Genomic DNA, 25,875 nt, shown 5'->3' on the forward strand with positions numbered 1-25,875 from the left:
GATTGATAATACCTACTCTGAAAGTTTTCTAGGCTAAAATCACCATTGCCTTCATCTACAGAGTAGAACACCGGGGTCTTTTGGTCCCTCTGCCTTCTGTTTGTGTTCCCAAGGAATGATTTTTTTAGGACAGTTTCGATCTTCCCCAATGCATGTTCTCCTCAGGCCACCTCCAGGTGGAGGCTGTGCAGCTGTACTTTCAAGGATGTGAACTGGTCAGTTTGTTTAAGTGAGGAAATAATCCTGTCCCCTTCCTCAGGGGACCCTCAAAGGTTATACCTTTATCTCCGACTGACTATGCAGAATTTTGGCTCTTCAAGAGCATATTACTTTAATCCTTACACATTCAAAGTTTATTTAAGCTGTAAGAAATAATCTTCATGGAGTTGGGTTTTCTTTCCTTTTGTTTCTTTAAACGTTCTTTTCAGACTAAGTTTAACTGGCAGAAAGGTGTGAACTGCACCAGGGTACTCTGGCCCCATAGAGGTGATTTTGATGAACTGTTAAAACATAAATTAGGTTTTATGGTGTTATTGAAAGAGTGGAGGAACGTAACTCAGCCACTCAGTTGTTATTCAACCGCTCCTATGCAAGTGTGAGGGTTGTCAATGATCTTGGAAGGCTTGCATGAGCAATGGGTTTACTCTTATCTGGACAATAAACAATCTTTAAAAAAATTTTTTTTTATTGAAGTGTAATTGATTTACCATGTTAGTTTCAGATGTACAGCAAATGACAATATGAATCTTGACCCACTGGAGTGGGCCTCTTTCCGGACCTGCCAGGACTCTCTGAGTCAGACAGGGCCCAGCTCAGGCACCCAGATGCCATGCTGTACAGGCCCGTTCTAATGCCCTGACCTGACCCTAGCTTCATCTTGCTTTTCCCTTCAACTTTATAGTTCCTTCTATTTTATTTTTCTTATTTATTTTACTTTTAGCTTCTGTATTAATCTTTGTAAACCACCTTAAGGCCTCTTTTTGGAATGAAGAAAAGTCATAAAGAAGGGTATACACAGGCAAACAATGAAAACCTTATCTTGGCCCTCCACGTTTTAAACTCTCGAAATCTCTCTTGGAAAGATCAAAATGGAGATAAAGGAGAACTGTAGACTTGTAATTTGGTTCTTTAAGCTTATGACGATGCCACCTCTGTGTACGCCACCTGCGCATGTGGTTAACGTCGTTTTCTCAGCCATGGGGATCAATCTGCTCTGATGCGTCCAGCCCTCTTGCTGGAGAGCTGGGTAAACCGAGCTACAGGAACATGTATGGAATGGGCTGGGACCTACAGGGAAACTTAACCCAATCTCCTTTTTAATCTAAAAGTCTGTACCATGGGCCAGAGCAAATATAGCTAAGTGCAGCTCACCTGTCATTCTAAGGCTACGGAATCTTTTGGAAAAAAGTACAAGGTTATAGTCTGTATGTATGGGTTTTTTTTTTCACCTAAAAAAGTACTTCATCATGGATTATTCAAGTTAGAGCTTCACATTAGCTCTGTTAGGTAAGTGAGGCAAACATCTTCTCAGGAAGGTTCAATGCCTTGTCAATGGCCATGTGACAAGTTGGGGAAGTCATGGCATGAATACGAATCACCACACTGGGTGCTGTCTGTGCATGCCAGTATTTGCTGGCCTGGGTGATTTACATGCTTCAGTTCATTTAATCCCACAGTGTGACTCTAGACTTTATTGCTATGATCCCTGTTTTACAGGTAAGCCAACTGAGGCTCAGAGAAATTAAATATATTGTTCCATGTCACACAGCTGGAAAATGGAGGAGCTTGGAATCAGGCCCAAGTTGGTCTGACTCCACGTCCTTTCCACTCTATGCCCTACTGCCTCCCAGGCCCTCGTACCCGGCATATTCTATCAACTGGAGATGTGTCCAATCCAGATAGGATACTTGGCTGCTTTATGCTACTTAGCAAATGTTCAGGTTGAATTTGAGTTTGGTTCTCATGACATTCTTGTAGATTTGGGGAAAACAAAGCTAGGTGCCTTTGGGTAAAGGTTTTGGGCCCTGGGTCTATCTTTTACATACATCGTTTCCCATTATACAGGCTCAGAGATAATGTCCACAGGGGATATGGGATATGAGACTTAACATCCCATAGCTGCAAAGTGATGCGTCATTGGGGGAAGACAGTAGGTATGAGGCCACAGGACTTGGGGGACAGAACCCTGGATAAGAAATAGTTTTAGACTAGATTTCAGTCCTGCTCTGCCACTGACACAAACACTGCAGACCACACAGTCTCAATGAATATTTGTTTAAGGAATGAGTGACTATCTGACCTTGAATAAGTCACCTTTACCCAAACCTTCAATGAGGGGGCAGAGCAGGTGACCTTACAAGTCTGTTAGTTCTAAGAGTCTAAGCAGTAATGTGCTACCTTGCAAAGCAAAAGTCCAGTAACAGTCCAGAAGGAGAAGTGAAGTGAAGCAGAATTCTGCTTGCTCTTAGAGAGCTCGGCTTCTTTTCATCCTGAGTGACCTCCTGGAAATGGTGAGTGGGGACCCCACTGACTGTGGAAGACCAGAGCCGGCCTCCAGAGGACAGGACAGCAGCTGGTGCAGGACCAAGTCAGGCCCCTCGGGAAGTACCTCAAACCATCCCCTTGACACAGGGGCTCTCTGGTCAAAGACACTCAAAATGAAAGGCCCCAGTGCAGTCTTTTGAATCCACCACATGGCACATATGCTCCCTCACTTAAACAGGACCGCTCTGTATCAGCTGGGCAGGAGCTGTGTTTGTGATGAGAGGCAGTCAAGCTTCTGGGCATTCCATTTGCCCATTTTACCACTTGTGAAAGTTTCAGTTTGCAGAAGACCATGGCAAACTAACCACCGCAGGGCAAGGGCATGATTCCTTGCAGCTAACACTGGGATTCCAAGCACAGATTTTAATAGGAAGCATGTGAGAGTGACAGTGAAGCAGTCTGGCACCTCTGAACTCACTACACAACAAAGTAATCAGGATAACAGGAAAGAATAATAACCACTCGTGATGAGAACGGTTGTGTAGTGCCGCCTCTGATGCCAGACACTGTCCTAAGCCCTTCACTCGTACAACTCACTATAGCCCTCAGGCACGTGCTTCTGTCCTTATGCCCATTTGACAGATAAGGAAACTGAGGCCCACATAGACCAATACCTTGCCCACGTTAACTCAATTGTAAGTGCAAAGCCGGGACTATACTCTGCATCTGGCTCGTGCCATGCTGCCTCTGTGGACTTGAAAGAAGTTGGTTGAGATCTCTACATTCACAAAGTGAAGGATGTTAGATTAATGCCTTTTTGAGTGGCCATTTTTTCCCTGTCTTCCCTTTGCAACCTGTCTTTCCTCACAGAAACAGTAATCAGAGAACCCCTGAGGAAACCAGACCAGTTAGATATGCCTTATTCTTCTCTTTTCACAGCTACTTTACACTATTAAAGATAAAACCAACCAACCTACCCATTCAGAGCTTCCTGGCCAACTCAGGATCCGTAGGCAGCCCCATGCCTACGCACTGTCTGAATACTCGTGTGTCAAGCTGGTCTTTATTGCATGTAGAGAGGGGAATGAAAGTTCTAAAAAGGCTTCATGAAGAATTCTGGTCCTGCCTCTCCTCTAGATGCTAGTCACTGTGAGTCTTCACCAGCTCCCCATCACCTCTGAGCTGCAGTTTCCCCAGTGACAGTGGCTAGCTGGGCTTTCCTGGGTAGCAGATAGAGGCACACGAATGGCCTGATGGACATCCCGAGTGCCCATGACTCTGTAGGTTAGTGTAAAAGTGCAGATGTAACTCTCGAATTCCTTCTGCCATCATTCTAAAGACTTAACATGAGCCTCTTGCATGGAGTCCTGTGAAAACAAGCCCACTGTAAACCAGTTTATTAACACAGTGTCTACAGAGAGGGCCACTCCGCACATCTGGGAGGGTAGTGAAGACGCTAAATTACATCACACATAGAGAGGTTGCAGGAGCTGGTGACATCTAGGCAAGAACACTACCATTGCCTTTAAACATTTCTGGGGCTTATGGGGAAGGCATTTTAGTTTCATTTGGCATAATCTGTATTAATGCAGGCATATCACAAGGACTTGAATGAACAACAGGATACATTTTCTAACACTCGGAATTGTTCAAACATAGAATAGGCTGCCTCAAGCCTGTAAATGTAAAAGCAGAGATTACACGCTAAACAGATTAAATGACCCTGAGGTGCATTTTGAAAGGGATTCCTGCTTTGAGAAAAGAATTGGCTTAGATCAATTTTGAGGTCTCTTATATTCCCCAGCCTCCAGGATCCTATAACACTGCTCACTGACTGAAGAAAACAAAAGTGAAATGAAAACGATTCGAGTGAAATGAAAACGATTCGATTGAAATGTCATGTGAAATAATACTTTCTGCGAAACTATTGTGTCATCATAGTTCTGTGGTTGGGAGAAACAAAGAGTAATGACTGTGAAACACAAGAGATGTAGACTAGATGTTAAAAAAGAGATTCCACGAAGACTTGGATACTGGAAGGCAGTCTGTAATGCCCACTCCTCACCCCCGCCATCCACCTAAGCTGCCCTAGATACAACAAGGGCCAGAAACAGCTCAATGCTGGTTTTTTTCCAGTATGAATGCTATAAATATCAAATATTAGCATACCCTTCCCATTCCTGGAAAGTCTAGGAAAGGGTCTGAACAAAAGGATTTCAAATATCAGTAGCATTTTAACTTGCAGTACAGGAATTTAAGTCCCATCTCCTCACCTGGGCAGGAAACCTCTCCCACTACAGGATCCAGGTGACCAGGCAGACTAAACCAGACCTTGCACCCGGGCAAGCATCACCACATATCTTCTGCCCAAGGTGAGTCTGAAAAGATGAGCAGAGTAGGCACCCCAGCACCTCGACGTCCTGACCCTGGACCCTAACTCTGTGATAGAGAGGAAAACAAGTTGTGCATTGTCTGGGTCAAGTGATGGAAATTTGTACTGAACTGAACAAAAACAGAAGAGGCCCTCTACATACTTTTTCTCACTATTGATGGACTCCTTCACCTTAGCTGGGTTTAATCAGATTCCTGGAACTTAGTTATAAATTGTACTTTACCACTGGTCAAAAGCTGAGAGTCGTGTACCTGCCACTTAATTGGCCTGACCACGTCCTTTTCATGAAGCTGATAAATGACTCCATTCAGTGGACAAAGTGCTTCTAAGAATATACAGATACTGATTTAGAACCTGGCCGGATCCACACGGCTACCTATAAATAGCCAATGGCAGGCAGGGATTCCTCAGAAACCTCTGGTAGGAGGTGACATGTGAGATCCCTGAGGAAGTCAAAGGCTGCAACCCATACTGTCTTGTGTCACCAAATGGGGGTCTTCATTTGGAAATGGGAATGCATTTCCCGGGATGCCTTCACCAGGTCACCTGATCCACAGTGAAGCAAAATTTGCAAGGCTAATCATGGGCTTTAATTACTTTCATGTGACAATGTGGTCCAGGCTCCTCCTCAGGACCAGAAACACAAGGGGTCACCACAGGCCAGGGCAGCAGACGCAGATGGGATCCTGCAGGGCAGGAGGCGGGAGAGGAGTCCATGATGGCTGGGATGGTCATTACGTAGGGTTCAGAACGTACAGCCATCTGAGTATTTAGTATTTTTTTACTCTGTTCAGCAACAGGGGCAAGATAAAGGATCAAAAGATAAAGTTGGTATAAGCCCTTGATGCCCTGTGGCCACAAGTGTTCCTGCCTCTGGTGAGAAGCCAGGGTGGTGCACATTGGTGCCCAGAGCAAGGTGTCTCTGGGCACCCTTTCTGTGCCCATGGGGATGTAGAGGGTGAGCCTGCAGGACACTCATGCCCCACTGAGTCTGAATGCTGACTCATATCCAAGATAGATCTGACAGGAAGCCTGAGAACCAGAATCCAAGATGAGCGCCTGCTGGGTGCAGCTTCTTTGACCTTGCTCAGAAATCCTTAAATTCTCAGCATAAAAGACCACAGAAGCAGAGGCCAGGTGAAGACCGGGGAAGAGCACACTGACTCTGGTTTACCAGGTGAGAGGCAGGACAGACGCAGTGACAGTGGTTGGGCTCTGGCGTCCAGTCCCATGGGATTGAAACTGGTTTTGTCTCAAGCTGTGCGACTTTTAGCAAGTTATAAACCTCTCTGAGACTCAGCTGCTTTATTTTTAGACTGGGGGTTATTGTGAGGATTAAATGAGACAATTCACATGAAGTACTGAACAGAGTACCCGCCTATGCTTAAATGCTTCATAACTGTTAGAAATTGCTATTCTAGCAACTTGAAGGAAAAAATATAATGTTTAAATAAATCATACCAAGTAGGAGGGGAGGAAAACCTAAAAAAAACAAAACAAAACAAAACAATGCAATGCACCCTCTGGAGACTTTATACTGATTTAGGGCCTAGGCTCAAGGGCCAAGAGTTCTAGTGTTAAAATGAAAAAAAAAAAAAAAGAAGAAAAAGGAAATTCATAGGTGTGTCTGTGTCTGTGTACACATGCACACGTCTGCATTCTCCAGTGCGTTAAATGTTTTATGGGATGACAGCGGAGATTTTCTAGGGTTACATGATAAGTGTCTTCAGCCTGAAACTAAGTGTAGCAAGTCCCTATGCAAGGAACCCATTAACCAGACAGGGGAAAGGCAAATGGTCAAGATTTCTACGGTGTGATGCTCCAATGAGGTGAGGGCCTTGGGAAGTGCTCTTGGAAGGGAAAAAAAAAAAAAAAAAAAAAAAAAAACCCACAAGCCAGGAAAAAAGCAGGAAAGGCAGGATAAGGGGCCGAGCCTGAGAGGGCACTGCGTGGCTGGGAGGGAGGTTTGATCACAAGTCGGGATTTGTAAGCCTTGGATGCAAACAGCAGAGGCCCTTGGTCCTCGGGAGACCCTACGGACTGAAGGAAATCATGCGGCTCTGGGCTGGGGCCAGGATGGAGGCTGCAGCTGGCCCTGGGCAGGCAGAAGGAGATGCCACCAAAGTACAGCTGCAAGGACCTGTCTGAGAATTTCAGCTTGTGCCCAGGAGAGTAACCCGAGGTGATGCGGGCGCCTCCACTTCTACACTCTGTACTTCACTTCTGAGAGCTGGCTCATTAACACCCACACCTGCCTTCACCCTGCCTTTCCTGCTCCTCTGAAGGCCTCTGCCCCTCAGTGCTAAAGTGCTTCCGTCTATGACAGTGTAATTCTGAGAACAGGGGATGGGAGGTGAACTTCAAACCTTTCATGTGCTGAGCATTCGTCACATTGCCAACATCCCTGAGTTACATACATTGGAAAGTGCTTCATTTGCCTACTGCTGTTTGCAGACGCTTACAAGGTTCAATTCTGAGGATCACAGTTCAAGGCTCTGATGACGTATGTACTCTTACTGCCTCAAGGCCTGTGTGGACTTTGGGAACAGCGAGACGGTATGAATCCTGGCTTTGTACCTACTGGCTCTGAGACATGGGACCAATGATTTCCCCTCCCTGAATCTCAGTTTCCTCTTTGTCAAATGGAGATAAGTGCACTTTGTACGAGAGGTAATGGATACATACAAAGAGAGGAGCGCAGGTGAGATCCTGGGCAGAAGCAAAGCATCCCACGCAGTATTTGGCACGCAGAAGTCACTCAGGAATTGCTATTGTTGCTGGTCTGCATACTAATATTCCAGGGACATAATGAGGATGGTGGGATTTATTGCAAACTAGAACGGAGGCCCTCACTGATTTAAACCGGAAGGCTGGATCTGGATGTACCATTTAAAAAGCAGTCCGCTCCTGGAGTCTGCAATTCACCACCCTCTAACTGCAGTGGCCACCTGACAGAGCAAGTGAATTGCTGTTAAACTGTTAATGAGAAGCAAGATGGTGTTTGGGAGAACTGTAAAATTACTACCCCATTACTGTGCACTTAGTGAACCTTTCATCTGCCATCCAACTTCCTCAACAGCTATGGTCTCTCAGTTTCCTAATTGTCTAGAGGCTTTGATTTATCTGGCAGAAGGAAGGAGGCCCTGGACCAAAGTTCTGTGAAGGAGGTTTTAATAAACGTCTGAAAGACCACACGAGTGAGAGCCTGGCCCAGGACAAGCCAGGCAGGAAAGTGCGGCTGGCGGTATGGGTTCCCACACAGATGACAGCACGCCTATTGGTGAAGGCAAGTTTTGCTAGAAAGCTGCAGGACAGGCCCTGGGTACCAAGGCGTGTGTGCAAAGACTTGTGAAATGCTTTCTCCAGTGTTCAGAAGAATAACCAAGGAGTAGTGATAGTCAGTCCCTGTTTTTCCATACTTGGCACTTCACTTCTCTGCCTACTCACTGTGGTCTAGTTAACACCTATATTTCACCTCTCAGACATTGACTCATTTGTACATTAGTTCATTCATTTCATGAATATTTATGAGGCATCTACTGTGTGCTGGGCACTGTTTTAGACACTAACATCTAAATACATGACGTGGAGATAAGAGATAAAAGAGACAAAAAGAGATACAAAGGGATAAAACCCCCGCCCTCAAGGAGCTTACTTTCTAGTGGGGAGAGACAGACATGGAAGTATCTATGGATTACGTGTGAAGGTGATAACAGCTATTTGACCTAATAAAGCCTGGCAGAGTGACAGGACATGCAAGAGGGAGGGGCTGCGATTTTAAGTGAGGGGGTCAAGGAGGCCTCACTGAGAAGGTGATACCTGAGCAGGACCCGAAGGGGGTGAGGTCCCCACCAGCTTCTCGGAAGTGACCACACCAAGGCCACATCGCCCCAAGCAAGGGAAGTTCCCTGCTCGTAGGTGCACTTGGCCGCATCCTCTTTGTCAGTTCAAGCGCGTGCGCTCCATACAGGCTGTGGCCCTGACCTTACCGGTGGGATCCGGGCCCACGGCGAACCCCCACGAAGGGACCCCAGCCAGGAACTGAGGGACGCAGAGCGGGCGGAGCGGGTCCTCACCTCCTCCAGCCGCCGCCGCTGCTCCTTCTGCTCCTCGATGCGCTTCTGGCGCTCGGCCAGCAGCTGCCGCTTGTGCTCCTCGTTCTCCCGCTGCTGCTGCTCCAGCTGCTGCCGCCGCAGGGCCTCGGAGCGCTCCTTGTTGGCCAGCTGGAGCCTCAGGAAGTCCCGCCGCAGCGTCGACTCCCCGGGCAGGTTCAGAATGGAGCTGCGGGCAGGAGAAAGAGAGATCAGGCACCCGCGCGGGGCAGGGCCCTCGCTACCGAGGGTCCCCAGGAAGCAGAGCAGGGATGAGACCTCACCCACCTGCGGGGAAAGGCCACACGCTCAAGCCTGGGGTCTCAGATCCTCCGTTAACTCCACCTCTCACCCCACCACCCCGCGAAAGAGAGTCCAGGTAAGAGCCACGTGTTCAGCCTCCCCACCAGTGTGACTGCTGCATGCATGTGCTGTCTCCATCCCCACAGAGATGTCACATTCCTGGAGTCAGTGCTCCATCCCGGTTCTCTCCCGACGGTCCGCACTGTTCCCTCACCCTTGGGACCTCTGTGGCAAAGATCTGTTTCTAAGGACTTTAGTGAGTATGCAAGCGCTGAGCTCCAGACCAACTTATTTTCACTTTTAAGAAAGTCAAGAACTAAGCTAACAAATAAAAATGAACAATTGGGAGCAGCAAAGGAGGCTGTTCTACTAAGTCGGGTCTAGTGTTCACACCCACATCACCTCCTACAACAGCTCAGGCTACAGACTCCTTGGTTCTGCCCAGCAGCCCAGCAAGAAGGCGGGAAGTGGCTCCTGCTTGTTCATGTTGACTTAGCCCTTTTAATCTTCCTGGCAGCTTCCACCTGAAATACATCCACTAAATAATTATTGAGTACCCACTATGTGTCAGGCACTATTACAGGCTCTAGCGGGCATAGCTGTAGCTAAACAAATTCTCTCTCGAGTTATTTTCTTGTGGGGAAGTGAGACAGACAAATAATTAGACAGGCAAATCATTACAAATAATGTAACTTCAGATATTAATAGTCTACAGAAGACAAAAATTAGTGTAATAGTTTAAGAGTGACAGTGGCAGGGCGCTGAGATAAGGATGAAGGGTCCTGCTTTAGATGGGGTGGTCAGGGAAGACCTCTCGGAGAAGGTGACAGCTGGGCTAAGCCCCAAATGACGCAGAGTCAGTCACAGGAAGAGGCAGGGGAAGAGCCTTCCACGCAGAAAGGAAGGCAAGTTTAGGGGGTCTGTTGTGGGAACAGACGTGGCCTTTTTGAGGGACTGAGCCCCAGGTGGTCTTCCCAGTGGCACAGGAGGAGGTCAGGATAGCGCGGGGAGGGCAAAGCGTGTGGCCGTGGGAGCCACGCATGGAAAGCTTATTAGCAGGAGAGCAACATGATCAGATTTGTTTGGCCGCTGCATAGATGATATTCTGCAGGGGGTACCAGGGCAAGCAAGGCCACCAGCTTGGCTGCTACTGCAGGGACTGGCCAGGTGGGGATGGAGGCTGGGAAAAGCATCTGGGGCAAAGTTAATGAAACCTATTGAGGCATCAAATGTGTGGAGTGAGGGATGACTTGCAGGTTTTTCCTTGGCATCTGGGCTATGGTGGTGATGCAAACTGGGATGGGGAATGACTGGGGAGGAGCAGGTTTGGTGGTTGAGCCGGGAATTATTCTGTCTTAGAGAGTGGATAGTGTGCTATGTGAGATACTGCTTCAAAATGACATAAAAGGCTCCATTCGTAGACCGTGTTTGGATTCTACTAATGAGCCTCCTTTGAAACCTACAGCCTTTGTGTAGAACTCTACACCACCCCCAACGGCAGGCTCACCTACTCAGGCCACGTGCTCTGTGCAATGAGGTGGTGGGGCTCAGGGAACCCAGCCTCACATGCGCACAAGGATGCGCCATTAATATTAACTGATGTTGAATCAGTGTCAGGAGACCTGAGCTGTATTAGTGACTCAATCATTAACTTGATGTGTGACTTGGTAGCCACTGTTGGGCTGTTATCCCATTTCAAAAATGAGATAACCGCTGTCCCTTTTTACCTTTCAGGATTTCGAAAAGATTAATTAAATGTGTACATAAAACAGGACTTGGAACATAGTCTTCAATGTGATATGATGACATGTTACAATCAGAGAAGTACTAAAGGATGGCTAGGTCACCCACTAAGTGACTCCTAACATGTGGTTTAGCAAGTGTTAGTTAAGACGAGGTTCTCAGTTCCACATAGAAGGGCTGACACGACTGTCAGGTGAGCTTTGGATAGATGGCATACAACTGCTCAGAAAGTAGGGCATTTGGTCCTCTCCCTTACAAGAATGTTCATTTTCCATGTCACTCCTTGGCAGTCATCATCTTTATGCAGCTAAACTGGGGGTGGTGACATGTTAAGTATCCAGATGGAAGGAAAGCATTCTCCTTGTCTTTGACCTTGAAAATTTCTGTAGCAGGTGAAGAGAGAAAAACTGATGGTCCTGTAAGCCCAGTGCCAGCCTCTTCCAGTAGTTTTAGCAATAATCCAGCCTGGTGGGTCTGAATTAGCCCAGAAAAAGAACACACTAGCTCGTTCTAGCAGCGTGGCTGAGCTGGCCCTTTCCCTGGTTCCGAAGCTCTGCCCAGTGGTACAGGAACTGTTCCTTCATGAGTATAGGGGTCCTCTCCTTAGATGGCTAGAAGATGGGGACCCGCATACCCCAGGGACCCTCCTGCTTTGTCCATTTTTTCCAACAGCTCTCACTTTGTATGTACAGTGTACCCAGAGTGGTGTGTAGGCCTGTGCCCCTGGACTCACCAAGCTGCTGTCAGCTGAATGCTCTTACAAAAGGGAAATCCTGGCAGTGTGGGCACACTGGCATTAATTATTTATAAACACAGACCAGGAGAAAGTCAGTGTCAAAGTCAAGTGAAATTCAAAACGTAGGGATGATCATAAAGCAGCACTCGGTTCTGGGGTCCAACATGTGACAACAGGAGTGGGCCTGGGAGCTTCTATTTAGGGTTCACCTCTAGAGTGTAATCTGATTTCCTGGAAATTGTTTCCTCTTGGATTAGGCTGTGGTGAAAATACCATGGCATGTGACAAGGACAGTGGCTGCCTAAATGTCTCCAAGGTATGAAGTAATGGATTGGACTGAATAACTCAAGCCCCAAAGTACCACTTAGGTCTCCAGAAAGTGGCAGTTTTAGGTACTGTTAGACCTGTATTACCCAGATAATTGCCTGCTACCCACTCTACACATTACATACATGAGAAAACCAGGAAATAAATCTTGGAAAACCCCATAAAGAATGTGCTGATTTCCATGTTCTCTTAAAAATCTGCCTAGGGAAATTTTCCCAAATTAATAAGTATGCTTCTGGACAATAAATTAAATCAGATCACTCTGCTGGATTCTTAAAAATGAACCTATAAATCAAAAGGATGTGAATTCCACACAACCACAATTCAGAATGTGCGAAGGAGAAGCCGGCCTTGCTCGCTCTCCTACCTGGGCTCTCCTGAGTCGTTCTCCTCCTCTTCCTCCTCACTCCCGCTGTACTCATACTCCGTCTCATCTAAAGAGAGACTCACAGAATGTTAGTGCACAGAAAGGTGCCACAGCTCAGTAAAGCCACCCCTCATTTTACATACAAGTAAACCGAAGCCCAAAGAGTTGGTCTTCATGCTGACTTAGGACAAGCTCCAGGCCTCCTGACTTGTGATCCAATAGTTCCCACCAGCTCGATTCAAGCATGTGGAATTAACATCCAAGACCGTCCCACCTGACTCTGTAGAGATCGCTCCCTGATGCGCAGCATTCACATGAAGGCAAGGAACTAAAAAATAACTCTTCGGTTTGTATTAATGTCCATTATAGGGCCACATAAATCAATCTTTTATTGGCCCACTGTTAACTTATTAACAGTATGAATCACTTTTTAAGTAGGACTTTTTTCATGACTCAGACGGACTCAGAAATTGCCTTTAGATATCTAACAGAAAGAAAGTTTTGACAACACATGTTATTAAAAACATAGGATTAAATGTGTTTTGATTGACCCACAGGGGACATTCATTTAACTCACTAGTATGTTAAGCAAGTTAACATGCAATAATGAGTAAGACTGAGTCTTTGCTTTGGAGGAGATTAGAATCTAATGGGCAGATATACAAGTAAAGCGGGAGGGTATAGCTCAGTGGTAGAGCATGTGCTTAGCATGCAGGAAGTTCTGGGTTCAATCCCCAGTGCCTTCATTAAATAAATAAATAAATAACCCTAATTACCTCCCCCACACCAAAAAAAAGAAAAAAAAAACTGTCCTTGGGGGTGGGAAGGGACAGACTGGGAGTTCAAGATTTATAGATACTGACAGGGTATATATAGAATAGATAAACAAGTTTATACTGTATAACACGGGGAAATAATATTCAAGATCTTGTAGTAGCTCACGGTAAAAAAGAATATGAAAACAAATATATGTATATTCATGTATGACTGAAAAATTGTGTTGTACACCAGAAATTGACACAATATTGTAAACTGACTATAACTCAAAAAAAAAAAAAAAAAGATATACAAGTGAATATTCAGGGTCTACACGATTAGGAAGAAAGAGAACTAATCTTATCGGGTATCGCCCATGCCAGTCACTATGCCATACACTTATGTTCTCTCATTTACTTCTCATAACAATCCTTTAACATAATGCCCATTTTCCAAGCGAAGATACTGAGATTACACATGGTTAAGTAATATGACCAATGTCATCTCAACAAATCTGAGATTTGGATTTAGAATTCAATCCAGAATTTTTCCAACTTTAAAATTAGTGCTCATTTTCACATATTATATACTAAATACAAGTACATAAAAAGAGCAATGAGATATTAGAGAAAGGAGCAGCTCAGTCCACGGGTTATGATAGGGGAGGGGAACAGTGACATCTTTGAGGAGGAAATGAGCCAGATCGGAAGGTGAGTAGCCCTTTTCCAGGCAGATGGCAGCTGAACATGGTGGGAAAGGGACATTCTAAGCAATGCAGCCACCTGAGTAAGGCTGATGATATTACAGTGCATGAATGTTCAGGAAACACTGAGTCGTGAGTGGCTAGATGTCTGGTGTGAGGAAGCAGATGGAGCGAGAAAGGCCAGCAGGTCTGAGGTGGCTTGCCGATCTTTAGATACACCATGCTGAGGACTTTTCTGTGGGCAATGGTGAGCCTTTGGAGGAGCTTTTCATTTTAAGCAAGAGACAGTGTCTCAGTGCTGTCATTCCTTCATAGCTGTGGGTTAGTAATTACAACTTTGAAGACATTGGTGCACCCAGAAAAAAGAACTGAAACTGCAATTTGGTTATGTTACCACCAGGAGGCAGCAGTCACATGATGAGAACTGTTGAATTTGATCATAAACATTTTGCTTTCCACACTATTTAGCCATTAAAAGGATGATGAAAGGAAGCCAAAGCATAATGATTTCAAGTGTACTTCTAAAAATATTTTTTAAAAATTTAAAAATTAAAAAAAATAAATATAAAAATTAGCTCCATATATTTAGATATGTATGAAGTTTGCAGGCTACTTATTTTTAAAGTATTATTTCACCAAAATGTAAGTAACCTTCATAAAGTGTTTCAATACTCCACATTGAAAGCTTAATATTCCAGACTTTTCAGAAATGAATCAACAGAGAGTTCAAAGTAAAATGCAGAAATGTTATCTATTAAAGTAAATTATAGCAAGGAAAAGCAGCACACAATTAATTATTTCTACTCTCTAGGGTAAGGCCTTCATTTGTCAGGCTTCTCAACTGTATTACTTCGCCAGAATCTGGCACGATTGCTTTTATATTACTGGCTTAAATTAGCATGTATCAACATATCTGAAGGAAACAATAATAGCAGATTAAAAAAAAATCACAAAGCAGTGCCCAATTAAAATTATTTGAGTCTACCAAAAGCTGGTCTTCGAGCTACAAAGAGAGTGAAAAAGTATTAGAAAGAGCAAATTAAGTCATTGAATCAAACTGAGCAGTTGGAATGAGGTCTCATTTGAGCAATACTCTTTCCTGGGGAGCAGACAAAAAAGACGGCAGTGGGTGGCTCTAAGCCTAACAGAATTAGGTTCCTTCAGTCCCTGTGCAACTCTGGGATATACCTCCTACCAAGAACCTTACTCTTCTACTCTGCAGAGAAGGAGCACACTCAGAATAGTCTGTTTTCATGGAGTGATGAGTTCAGAATCACATTTTAAGAGTTTGTGCCCCGCCAAATGTGAAAACACCCAAGGTACAAGCTTTACTCATTCTTACAGGTCAGTGGCAAAGAGGTCACACGATCTCAGAAAATAACCTTGAATAGTACTGAAAAATTATAGGCCAATAAAGAATCGTCTAAATAAGAATAGCTTATGTTTATTGAGTACATCGATGTGCCAGATGTTGGATGAAGCATTTTACATGCACAATCTCATTTAATCTTTGCAACAATGCCTGCCATACTAATTATTATTGGACCCCTACTCCCATTTTAAAGCTGAGAAAACTGAGGTGAAGTTCACACAACTATTTAGGGGTAGAAGTAGAGAATTTGAACTGAGAATTGGAGCCTGAAAACAAGAGCTCGAGCACCTCACCGACTCTATATCCCTAAAGCAAAATACGTTTCCTTTCTAGAGAAGTCGGCCTTTAATGGCTGCGTGTCTGACACACTGCCTTAGATTCTTCCCTTTAAAATTCTGACTTCCTGGAGTGGCCCAAGACCACTATTAATAACCAGCAGTTGGAAAAACCAGCACTTTGGGACCCTGACGTATCTATGTCTCTCCATGCCTGGGGCCTCCAGCGTGGGCTGCCCTCCCAGCTCCTTGGGTTCTGATTGACACCTCACCCCTCTCCACCCACTAACAACTGGAGATGAGCCTCCTTTTTGGTTCAGAACCTCCTGCTCTTGAGTCTAATCCGATCATACTATTTTCCTGAGTCCCCGAGGCTGGCTGTAAAGAAAAAACTCTTCCCTTGAACTTTCATGGAGGGTTGCTCCTCCTCCTCTCACCTCTGCCGATCTTACCTCTGTCCAGTCTTGACTCCTACACTGCTTACTGCTCCCCCTTTAGGACCCTGCTCATACCTTGCCACATTACAGATAATAACTGCAGAGGCAAAGGCGAAGGGAAAGTCAAATGAAAGAAGAGCACCCTCTGTCCTGTGCTGTCCACCACCTGGATCGTGAAGAACAGAGGAGAGAGGTGGCGAGGACAGAAGCGGGGACGAGCTTCACCACATACCTCCCACCCTGGTCCCTGGCCTTCCCCCGACCCTCCACTCCCCATGTGCTTCGTGCCCACCTGGCCTGGCCGGCCCCATCCTGACTCCTCGCTGTCAGCCCGCCAGCTGCCCCCTCCTGCTCCCACCAGGGAGCTGTCACCCCGTCTGTTCTCTGCAAACCCCGCCTCCTTCCCATTCTCAACCTTCCCTACCTCCAAATCCAACTAGTCATAAAACCTGCCCCAGACCACGTGTGTTTTCACCTCCGTCAGGATGCTGGTTAACGACTGTTGAGTCTCTATTCAAACAGCTTGGGCTCAGCCCCCAGACCTCAAGTTTGGAATCATGTCCTTTCTGACGATGCAGTGAAAGGACAATGCGGTATTAACAGCTAGAGCCATAAGAGGTTTTGAACTTACAAAATAAAGAAATACATTAAATAATCTTCCAGCTCAAAATGGGCTGTTCCGTACAGCAACCTCTTTTCCATCGCTGTGACTATCAGAAGAGTCATTCTGACTTCCAAATAACTCAATTAGAAGTGAACACAAAAAATTCAGAGCACAGAAACTTAAATGGCGAAGAATGCCAGGAATGAAAAATGTCAACTCAAAGTTTTTTTTTAAGGGTTGCCTGTCTTCTGTAGATTTTTAGTCTTTGAAACATGAATATTCATTTGAATTAAGAAAATCCTTTGTCATATTAAACCACTTCATAGTTTCACTCAACACGACTTTTTGTTGGGTGCCTGGGAAAGGTAATGTCTCTCGCAGTTCTTTCATGAAAGACTCCATCTTGGCAGTCTCGCTCCACTGATGCCCACAGGCTATGATCTCAGAGGCAGCCCTACACACTAAAGAACAAGGCAGGCCTGTCTGAAATCCCCACAGTCCCCTCCGGATGCATTGAGAGCCCGTGACTCACTCTGTTTTTCATTTCCCTTGCTGAAATACAAATGTGCTCCTCACCTTTCTCTCCTCGCTTCTTCTTTGTTCTATCAATATGGTCCTTGAGTTGAATGCGGACCTGTCGTTCATTAGGTTGGTCTCGTATAAATGGATGCTTCATCAGCTGTTCTGTTGCTGGTCGCTGGCTGTGATTCTTTACCAAGCAGCTCTCAATAAATGACTGGAATTTTTTTGACCTGACAAACAAAAGAGATGAAACCGTAGATAAGAAGACAATCCAAGAAAAAGCAAATTGATATTTTCTGAAATACTAGAATGAAAAAAAAAAAGGTGGGGGGTGGGGATAAATCCGATCAGCTACGTAGGGATCAACCAATCACGAGGTAGGTCTGGTTCTCTATCAGGTACAATGGGGTCCAAAGGCATCATTACCATTAATACACAGTTCAGGCACTGCACGGTAGTTACATACATGACAATGTTTAATAGTTTGTATGTAATATCACACAGACCAGTAGGCATGAAAGAAGAGGAAGACCCCAATGGGTGTCATACCTGGAAGGTCTATTGGAATGAGGGAAATAGAGCTGAGCCTTAAAAAATTAGGAGAAAATCACTCTTGGGAAAGGATAGTTCAGGGAGGTAGGAAATCAGTGAAACACTAAAGCTGGGATTGAGTGTCCTATATGTCGGGGGACACTGAGGTGAGCTGTCTGAACAAGGCAGGAAACACAGGCTGGGAGAAGTAAAACCAGGGTTAGATAGGTAAGGGGGAGTACATTTTTGTAGAAATGAGCAAGATTCTTAGATGGTAAAAAGAACTTGATTAGGGAAATTTTCTAACTGGAAATTTTGGGATCATTTTTGAACTTTGCTTTCCAACGAATAAAAACAGGATGTCTGAGTATGTTTGCTATCAAATCCATGGATTTGGAAACTTAACTTTAAGGGACTTAGTTTATACACAGAAGCAAATTTATCTTCTTCTAGAAAGGCGCCATTTCCTCAGAGACGAGCTCTGAAGGGACAGGGGAAAGCTGGTGAGAGACACCAGCGATTAGGGCACAAGTCCACAATGTGGTAGGAATTAATGGTGGACTTTAGCTCTGATTCACGAGTTGGGCATGCATGTTCTGGCTGAAAGTTCCAAGAATTTGTCACGCATCATAAATAATTAAGCTCTTGACTCTATAACATGCCTTTCTGAGGTGCTCCACTGTCAGCAAGGCACATCACTGGATGTCAACTCAGAGACCTTGGGAGAACCCTGGTCACCCTCCTAACTGTCCCCACCCTTCTCAGGAATGAAGCCATTTTGTGCTCTCTGTCGCCCTCCCATGGCGCACTGGAGAGTTACAGGAGCGGGTCCCCAGAGAAGCTTTTCCAAGCGCCCCAGCAGGTCCTAATTGTGTCTTTGGGCCTGAAAGGTGTCCTCACCACACAGAACACAATGGTGAGCATGTTCTTCAAGATTCAGCTGTGAGAGGGCCCTGGTATATGCACCACTCTCCACTGCTGCCCAGGTCAATTCACTTTCTCACTTTACTCCATGTTTTCAAAGCAGTACTGAATTATCAGTAGTTTTTTCCTCCTTAAATTTCTATGCTATGTTCAAGATTTGACATTATTTTACATGCCCGGGGTCGGCCTGGGACGAATCAGGATTGGCAACACAGTGGACTAGAAACAGTTCAGCAGGATGGACATTCTAAGCACCTCCCATTAAGTCCTTCAGCCAGAACCCCTGCCTCCTCCGCACTGGAAATTCCCCCCAAGGCTGGGATGTGCCTGAGTCATCTTCGTGTTGTGAGCACAACTCGTGTCTGACAAATGAATGCGTGCATGAATGGTTATCAGATGAAAGTTCTAGATAAGAGCTGTAATGCGGCTACCTTTAAATCTGTGCTTGTGAGGACGGGGGGAGGGCTTGGAAAGAAGAACTACTGAATACGCTTTCTTTCTGTCCATCACCTTAATCTGTGGAGGCACTACTGTGGTATTATCTAAGGAGGGAACTTGCAAAAAAAAAAATAAGGTCCTAAGGAATAAAGTGAATAAAGTTAACCTATAAACAAGCAGACACACTCCACACAGTACTCTACTAGGTAAAAAATCAGTACTAAAAAGATGAGAACAAAAACAAATTAAGACAGGAAGCTATTAAATATTCACCAGGAATGCAAATAGCAGTTCTCTTTTTTCTGCTTGCCACGAGAAGGAAGAGATTGCTTTTTATAAAGTGCTGAACTATTCATTAGGGGATGATACATAAAAGAAATCACACCAAATTTAAAAATAATATCCAGACTTAATCGACTGTACATTCCATTCCCCAATACTGACACCTAACAAAAGTCATAGACATCTTCAGGATGAGAGAGTGTTCAGGGAGTTGAATGGAACCGGCTATAGCACAGATTCCTTTTTTCCAGAGTCTCTCCTGGAGGGAAGAAACCTCAAGAGACATTCAAGAGAATATCTTTGGGCCCAAAGGATCCACAAAGCTGGCAGATCTATAAACCTGGCAGTCTCTCCCACGTCTCCTTCAAACGGTTCTGCTTGAAGAGAAAATAATGCTTCCTTAAAACAAATCTTCAAAGAAAGATTCATTGTCTCTTATTTAAGTTAGCTGACCAGGAATCGATTTGCTTAATTACACATTTAATTAAAAGTAAAAACACTATATTGAGCACCACCTGACTCTTGGCCGAGAGGACTGAGGGACTTAAAGGACCTTTATGTAACTTTATTGTTTCAATCTTGGCTGCCCATAATTTAGTTCTGTCTCTTACAGAAAAAAAAAAAAAAGCCCAAGATTTATATTACTAATTTCCCAAGGGTTGGCATGGAGAGATAAATGTTAGCGATTGGTGCTTACAGTCTGAGGCCCTAGATCTTCTCATATCGGTGTCACTGAACACTTAATCTTCCCAGATTTTTCCTGTTTACATATTAAATTGTGTTAGAGGAATTAAAAATGCCTGAAGGATTATTACATTAACCACTATAACCAGCTGGGCTAAAAGTTTTTGGTAATCTTCAGACTCCCTAAATGCAAATGATCTTTAAAATTTTGCATTTGCCCAGAACTGCCCTTTTTTTTTTGTCTACTTCAGGGTCCATCATTTACTAATGGTGCAATTTTGGGCAGATTACTTAATTTCTCTGTGCCTCAGTTTCCCTGGCTGCAAATTGGGATATTGTTAACACTTAGCTCAAAAGACTGCTGCGATCTTTAAATGAGTTAACTCATGTGACATCCTTAGAACCATGCCTGTTACATCATAAATGCTGTATGTGTGTTGCTATTATTGTTATTATTCTTCTTATTACTGCCATGACAATGTCCCAGCAGATCCTGACCATCACCAGGCTAACAGAACAGGAGGATCTGCCTTGAGGGCCAGGAGTAGAAATTTGAAGGTGTTTTTCCTCACTTGTGTTGAATCCAATAGCATAGAGTTCTTTAAAGGAATTATTCCACATACATTAGGAATAAATGCATTAGCAGGAAGTGTCAACAGGACCATTATCTCTGAGGACACTGCCAAAAAATGTTAAGTTTAAAAGTTTGTGTGGCAATTTTTGCTTTATTTTAAGTCCAAAGTCACACGACTGCTGGTAAATTCAGCCTATTTAAAGTATTTTTCTGATACTTCCTTTCTATTATCATTATTTTATTTAGAGCAGCACAAAGAACATTCATTTCCAAAACTAAAGTGCCTGATAGCCCAGCAAGAAGCAGAACTGGTGTTTCATAAAACAACAGAAGTGCTTGTAAGCTCCGGAGTAAAAGCAGAAGGCTTAGGGGTTCCAGACTGGCATGAGCCTGGGACACAGGATAAGCCAGGCAACCTCACCAGCCCCCAATCCTCCTCTGGAGCATGAGTGGTTTGGACCAGGAATCTTACACCTTTTTCCAGCGATAGGCAGTTAGGATTTTTCTCATGAGCTCAATCAAATGCTGCTTTGCCTTTGTGGGCTCTTCATATTTGAAGGGCATGTGGAAAGGACAAGGCTGACCATCTTTTGCAGGAACCAAGTCATCCCTGTCTTTCTCCAGAGACGCCTGGAGGGAAGCCACAGCATGGAGTACAGATGTGAGGGTGGGGAGCCAGGGTGAAGACCATGGGAAGAGAAGCGAGAGGCGATCTTTGGGAGGAGATGGTCCCCCGTGTGGGTTGAATCCGACTACACATAGAACAGGAGGAAGGGCAGGAGGAGAACATGGGAATTTGGTGACATGGAGACAGAGGTGAGAGCATCCTTGTTCTCCTCTGACTTCACTGAGGTCCTAACCCTCCTGGAGACCTGAATGTCAGATGTCTGAGCATTGAATGGAGCCCTGACCACGCGACTTCCTTAGCTTCCAGAGGCTTCTTCGCGGTGGGGGAGGAAGGGCCAGATTCCTGCTCCCAGGGGTGCTTTCCTCTCCTCCCACAGGGAAAGGGACAAGGAGCAGTGCTACCGTCTTTCTTTCCCTAATATTACGGCTCAAGGGAAAAAGTGCTCACACTCAGGGGCTGGTATAGCTCTTTCTCTACCACTTTAACCTTGAACTTTAAGAGGCCAGATGGTGCAGCAGAAAGTATGTGGGCTGTGATCTCGGGAAACGAAGGCTGTGCAAGGAGAGTAACCCACCTAAGCCTCAGTCTCTCTCCATAAAGTGAGGCCTTGGTTACGGTTACGGAGAAAACGGTTACCATGCGATAATACGAAATCATGTGCGTGAAACTTCTGAAAACTGTAAAGCACTGCAGAATTGAAAGAATCTTTCATTCAATAAAAAAAAAGAGTAAATGTATAACTTACATAGGTATCTTACATTTGTATCTATCATAAATACACACACATATAAGTTGCTGAGTCTACAATATACATATGCTTTGTATGTCGTAGATTCAGTCCTGCTTCTAGGAAATGACCCTCAGCAGAATGCTTATAACGAAGAGTTCACTGCTGTCTCTGCCACAAGGGCGCCCCCCCGTGGTCATATGTTGGCATATACACCAGAAGCAGTGCACGTCATCTGAGAACTCATTTAGGTCGAGAGTAGCTGGATATAAAAGAACATTTTGGAGTTTTGTTTCTTTTGGTGGGGGAGGAGGGGAAAAAAGGAAAAGAAAAATAGAAATATTCTACTTCCTCCCAAACCCTAACCTATTTTAAATCACTTTGAACCTGGTCTGAAGTGCCTAAACATTTCCTCTTAAAAACTGGAGTTCAGTTGCAGAAAATGAGGGTCTCAACAAGCGTCCGGTGGCGGGGGGGCTGCACAGCCACCTTTGTAATGGCTGGATTCGGAGTCAGAAAGGGCACTTTACCGGGGCTTTTGTCCACCCCCTCACCCCGCCTTGCTCTCAAACAGCGAGGTCCTCTTCCTTTCCTCTGCCTGCCAGTGTGGGGCCCGTGCTCCTAACTGCATCCTTCGTAGCCAGGCAAGGGTGTGCAAGGGGGCTGGGTGAGATGCAGGCGGCCCCGCCTCCTCACTGTTCCTGGACTGGTCCAGCTCCCTGTGGCATTATCAAAATTAGTTCTCATTGCCAAAGGTTTGAAGCAGGAAAGTCAGCCTGTATTTCCCCAAGTCTGTATTTCTCAAACAAGGTCAGTGCAGACTTGCTTCTTGGGAGCAGGGTGGACGAAAGCAGAAACTGTAGCACAAGGGCTGGTCAGTCACTCTTCTGAGGGCCCAGAATTGTCACACAAAGGGCGGTGCAGAGCAGGGTAAGAGGAAAGGAGGGCAAGCGTGGTGACCAACAGACTCCAGCTTCCGGGCTGGGGAGAGGCGGTGACCTGGACAGACGAACAAACGCTCACCCTCCAAGGGAGCAGGAGCCACTCAGCGGGGCAGAATCTCCGCACCTTTGTAAAAAAAGGTCAGAAATCTCCAAGTAATGCTCAATTGCCAGATTTTTTTAAGTCGAAAATTAACATAAATATTTCCGAAATGTGGTGTGTGGCCCCACTGTGCAGGGCAAACAACACAGGTGTGGATGGTCAGTTTGTCCTCCGTGGAATAGCTTAGAACACCTGTCCAGCGGCAGTGAAGGCAGAGAAGGGAGGGAGGGAACAGGGCAGGTGAAGACCCTGGACACAGCAGGCCCCCCTGCCCCGGGAGACCTTGGCCTGAAGGACAAGCAGAAAGCTATCGGAGGGCTCTGCAGTGCCACTGACGCTTCCAGGGGACAGAACCGAGCCAGCTCCTCCCCAGGAGTCTGTTCCAGAAAGAAGGAATGAAGCAGGGCTTCTGGGCGCCTGTGGATCACGTGCTGTGTGGTACCCAATGGAAGGCTGTTGCTGGGGAGAGCGCGGTCGTCTCACACCACGGTGACCCACCGGAGAGAGGAGGGGGGATGCTCTGCCTCCTGGTTACCAATAGCAACCCTCACTCTCCCCCATGCAGCCCTCAGCAAAGAACTCTAAGGCTGTCGTCTCTCCTGGCTGTTCCCTTTCCCTCTCTCTGTGCTGCACATCTTTCTCTTGTTCTGCTGGGGTTGCTACATCGTTCCTGGCCAACAGTATTAATTAAGATTGCTCTCTGTATAGTGGAGGGCCTTGTCAAGGGCCTGATCACGAAGTGGTATGAAAAGGGGCAGGAGGGTCTTGTGCCTGCGTGCTCAGACTGCCTAGAATATGTCTCAAGAAAAGACAGGAGGTCATAAGTGGTCCAAAAATTGGTGCCAGGGCAAAGGGAATCACATTCGAGAATGTATCAGGCAGGATACATCATATCCAAAGGGGGAAGGGAAGGAGCAATTAATTTTCGTTACAAAATGATAAGATAGAAACATTCTGACGTAAGTGCACAAAAAGTCAAAAGTCCAACTTCTGACCTAACCTGAAGAACTCTGTTCCCAAACTCCAATCAATCCTACACTAGTCACACAATTTTTACCACATCCTTACACCACCCATACAAGTATTTACTTGGCATTTTTCTTTAAATTAAGTCACTTTTTACATGAATTTGTTTATTAAATGGAAAGGTTATATTACTGCCCAAAATAAGAAGCCACCGTCACCTGCCATAAAGTGAAATCAACAGTAAAAACAAAAATTATAAATGTTCATGCACAGAGCAGTGAAATCATCTTGCATAATACCAGGTGTGCATACACATTTAGGGAATTATTGTCTTAAGACACAGAAGGAAAGCCAGCTAGTCTAACGGGCTGATTCCCTAAACTATCACCCTTTCTGATGAAATGGTCTGCACTGCCAAGTTACTACTTGGAGTGAGAAATCCAAGCGTTTCCATGTCACTGCTTGGGTTCTGCTACCCATTTTAGCTAATGCTCCTTACCTTGAAGGTGTGATGATAAAGACTTACTGTGCAAACAGTAGGTACTTAATGTGTACTTTGAGACGAATGACAGCATATGGAAAATCACTCACCAAGTCTTGGTACCTATTAGTCTAACCCTGTCAGCAGGACCTAAGGATCTGAGCCATCCAAAAGAGAAAGCCTTGCCCTTAGCTCTGAAGACCAGACTCACCACTTCTTGGACTTCAGCCGAGGCGCTGGGTTCCGGGGGATGAGGAAGAGGGCTCTCATGGGGTGCATGTCACACAGAGCTGCAAGAGACCAAAACAAGGGCCAGCTCGGGTTAGGAGGCCAAACCCAGGCCTCGCCTGTCCTCGCTGTGCAGCCACTGCTGCCGATGCGCCCCGCTTCCAGGCACGACCATCGAGCAGAGGCAAAAGGTCATGAAGCTTCTGTTTCGTGACCATTTAAATAAGCTGATTACAGGAGTCTCCGAAAATCCAACATGTTTCAACTAGAAATTGTTAACATGTCTACTTTCATTTCATTTTCAAGGAAAACAAGTTAAAGGCTCAACAACCTTTGCATTTCTATATATAAACATCTAAGACTCACTGTAAACAACATCAAGATAACAACTACTATGGAGATGTACTTTTAATTAGTAAAATCTCAAGTCAGAAAATAAAAGATATTTTATAATCCATGGTCTATCTCTTATATATTGAAAACTCATCCAAATGCAAAGTTATCTACATGGTTTTTTAGAGTCTAAAACACTAGACCAGAAGGACATTCTCTCTGTATTTCCAAACACCTTGAATGGTTTTTCAGGCTTTTCATGATGGATTTTGGGGTTTTGTTTTGTTCAATGGCCCCAGGAAGACTGGAGGATTAAGGCCAAGAAAATCGGGCAGAAGAGTTACAAAAATATCTCAACTTGCAATATGATATTATCATTTATAGTGAAAATACTCATGCATTCTTATTTTAATAAAAATATTTCCCTAGTCTGCTTTTCAAACATCTGGGAGTATCTTTTCCTTTGTGCCTAGAATAAGAATATATTCTCCTGAAAAGCTAAAGGACTCGGTAGGTAGAAGTCTGTTTACTCCACTACTCATGAGGAATGATAATATGGCTTTAAGACTGCCATGTATTGTTTTTCCGCTTCATAAATGCCAATTAGAATTGCGGATGAGGGGAACTGTGTTGACAAACATTCCAAGTCAGTCATGCTGCAGATGAATTCTGTGAGTGAGAAATAAAAAGGTTATGATGACTTAAGGCTAAAAAGTCATGAGCACTAGGACCTATCATGCAAATAAGGGGCCTCTTTTGTTCAGGGTCCTCTGAAAAGCAGACCCCAAGCTGTTATTAAACATGATAAGATATTACTGGGGGAAATTCCTGCCTGAAAAGAAACAGAGAGGGAGCCAAAGGAGGCTGGGAGAGTTGTCAGATTGCCACACAAGTCATGGGAGTAAAGGTGAGAGGGAGAGAAA

The 25,875-nt window shown here is 45.0% G+C and overlaps 1 protein-coding gene across 8 annotated transcripts in view; it reads right to left on the reverse strand.

The window, feature by feature from the left end:
- TNIK (TRAF2 and NCK interacting kinase) overlaps positions 1 to 25,875 on the reverse strand; it is a 362,919-nt gene that overhangs the window by 78,994 nt on the left and 258,050 nt on the right. For all 8 annotated transcript variants that reach the window (XM_031451107.2, XM_010976292.3, XM_010976290.3 and 5 more), the window contains exons 9-12: positions 24,603 to 24,681; positions 17,167 to 17,342; positions 12,444 to 12,510; positions 8,953 to 9,157 (exon numbers count right to left, since the gene is read on the reverse strand). In XM_031451107.2, the coding sequence (XP_031306967.1) occupies positions 8,953 to 9,157; positions 12,444 to 12,510; positions 17,167 to 17,342; positions 24,603 to 24,681 (527 nt within the window). The remainder of the gene's footprint in view (positions 1 to 8,952; positions 9,158 to 12,443; positions 12,511 to 17,166; positions 17,343 to 24,602; positions 24,682 to 25,875) is intronic.

This window comes from Camelus dromedarius, chromosome 2 (assembly GCF_036321535.1).
Source record: "Camelus dromedarius isolate mCamDro1 chromosome 2, mCamDro1.pat, whole genome shotgun sequence".
Lineage (NCBI taxonomy): Eukaryota > Metazoa > Chordata > Mammalia > Artiodactyla > Camelidae > Camelus > Camelus dromedarius.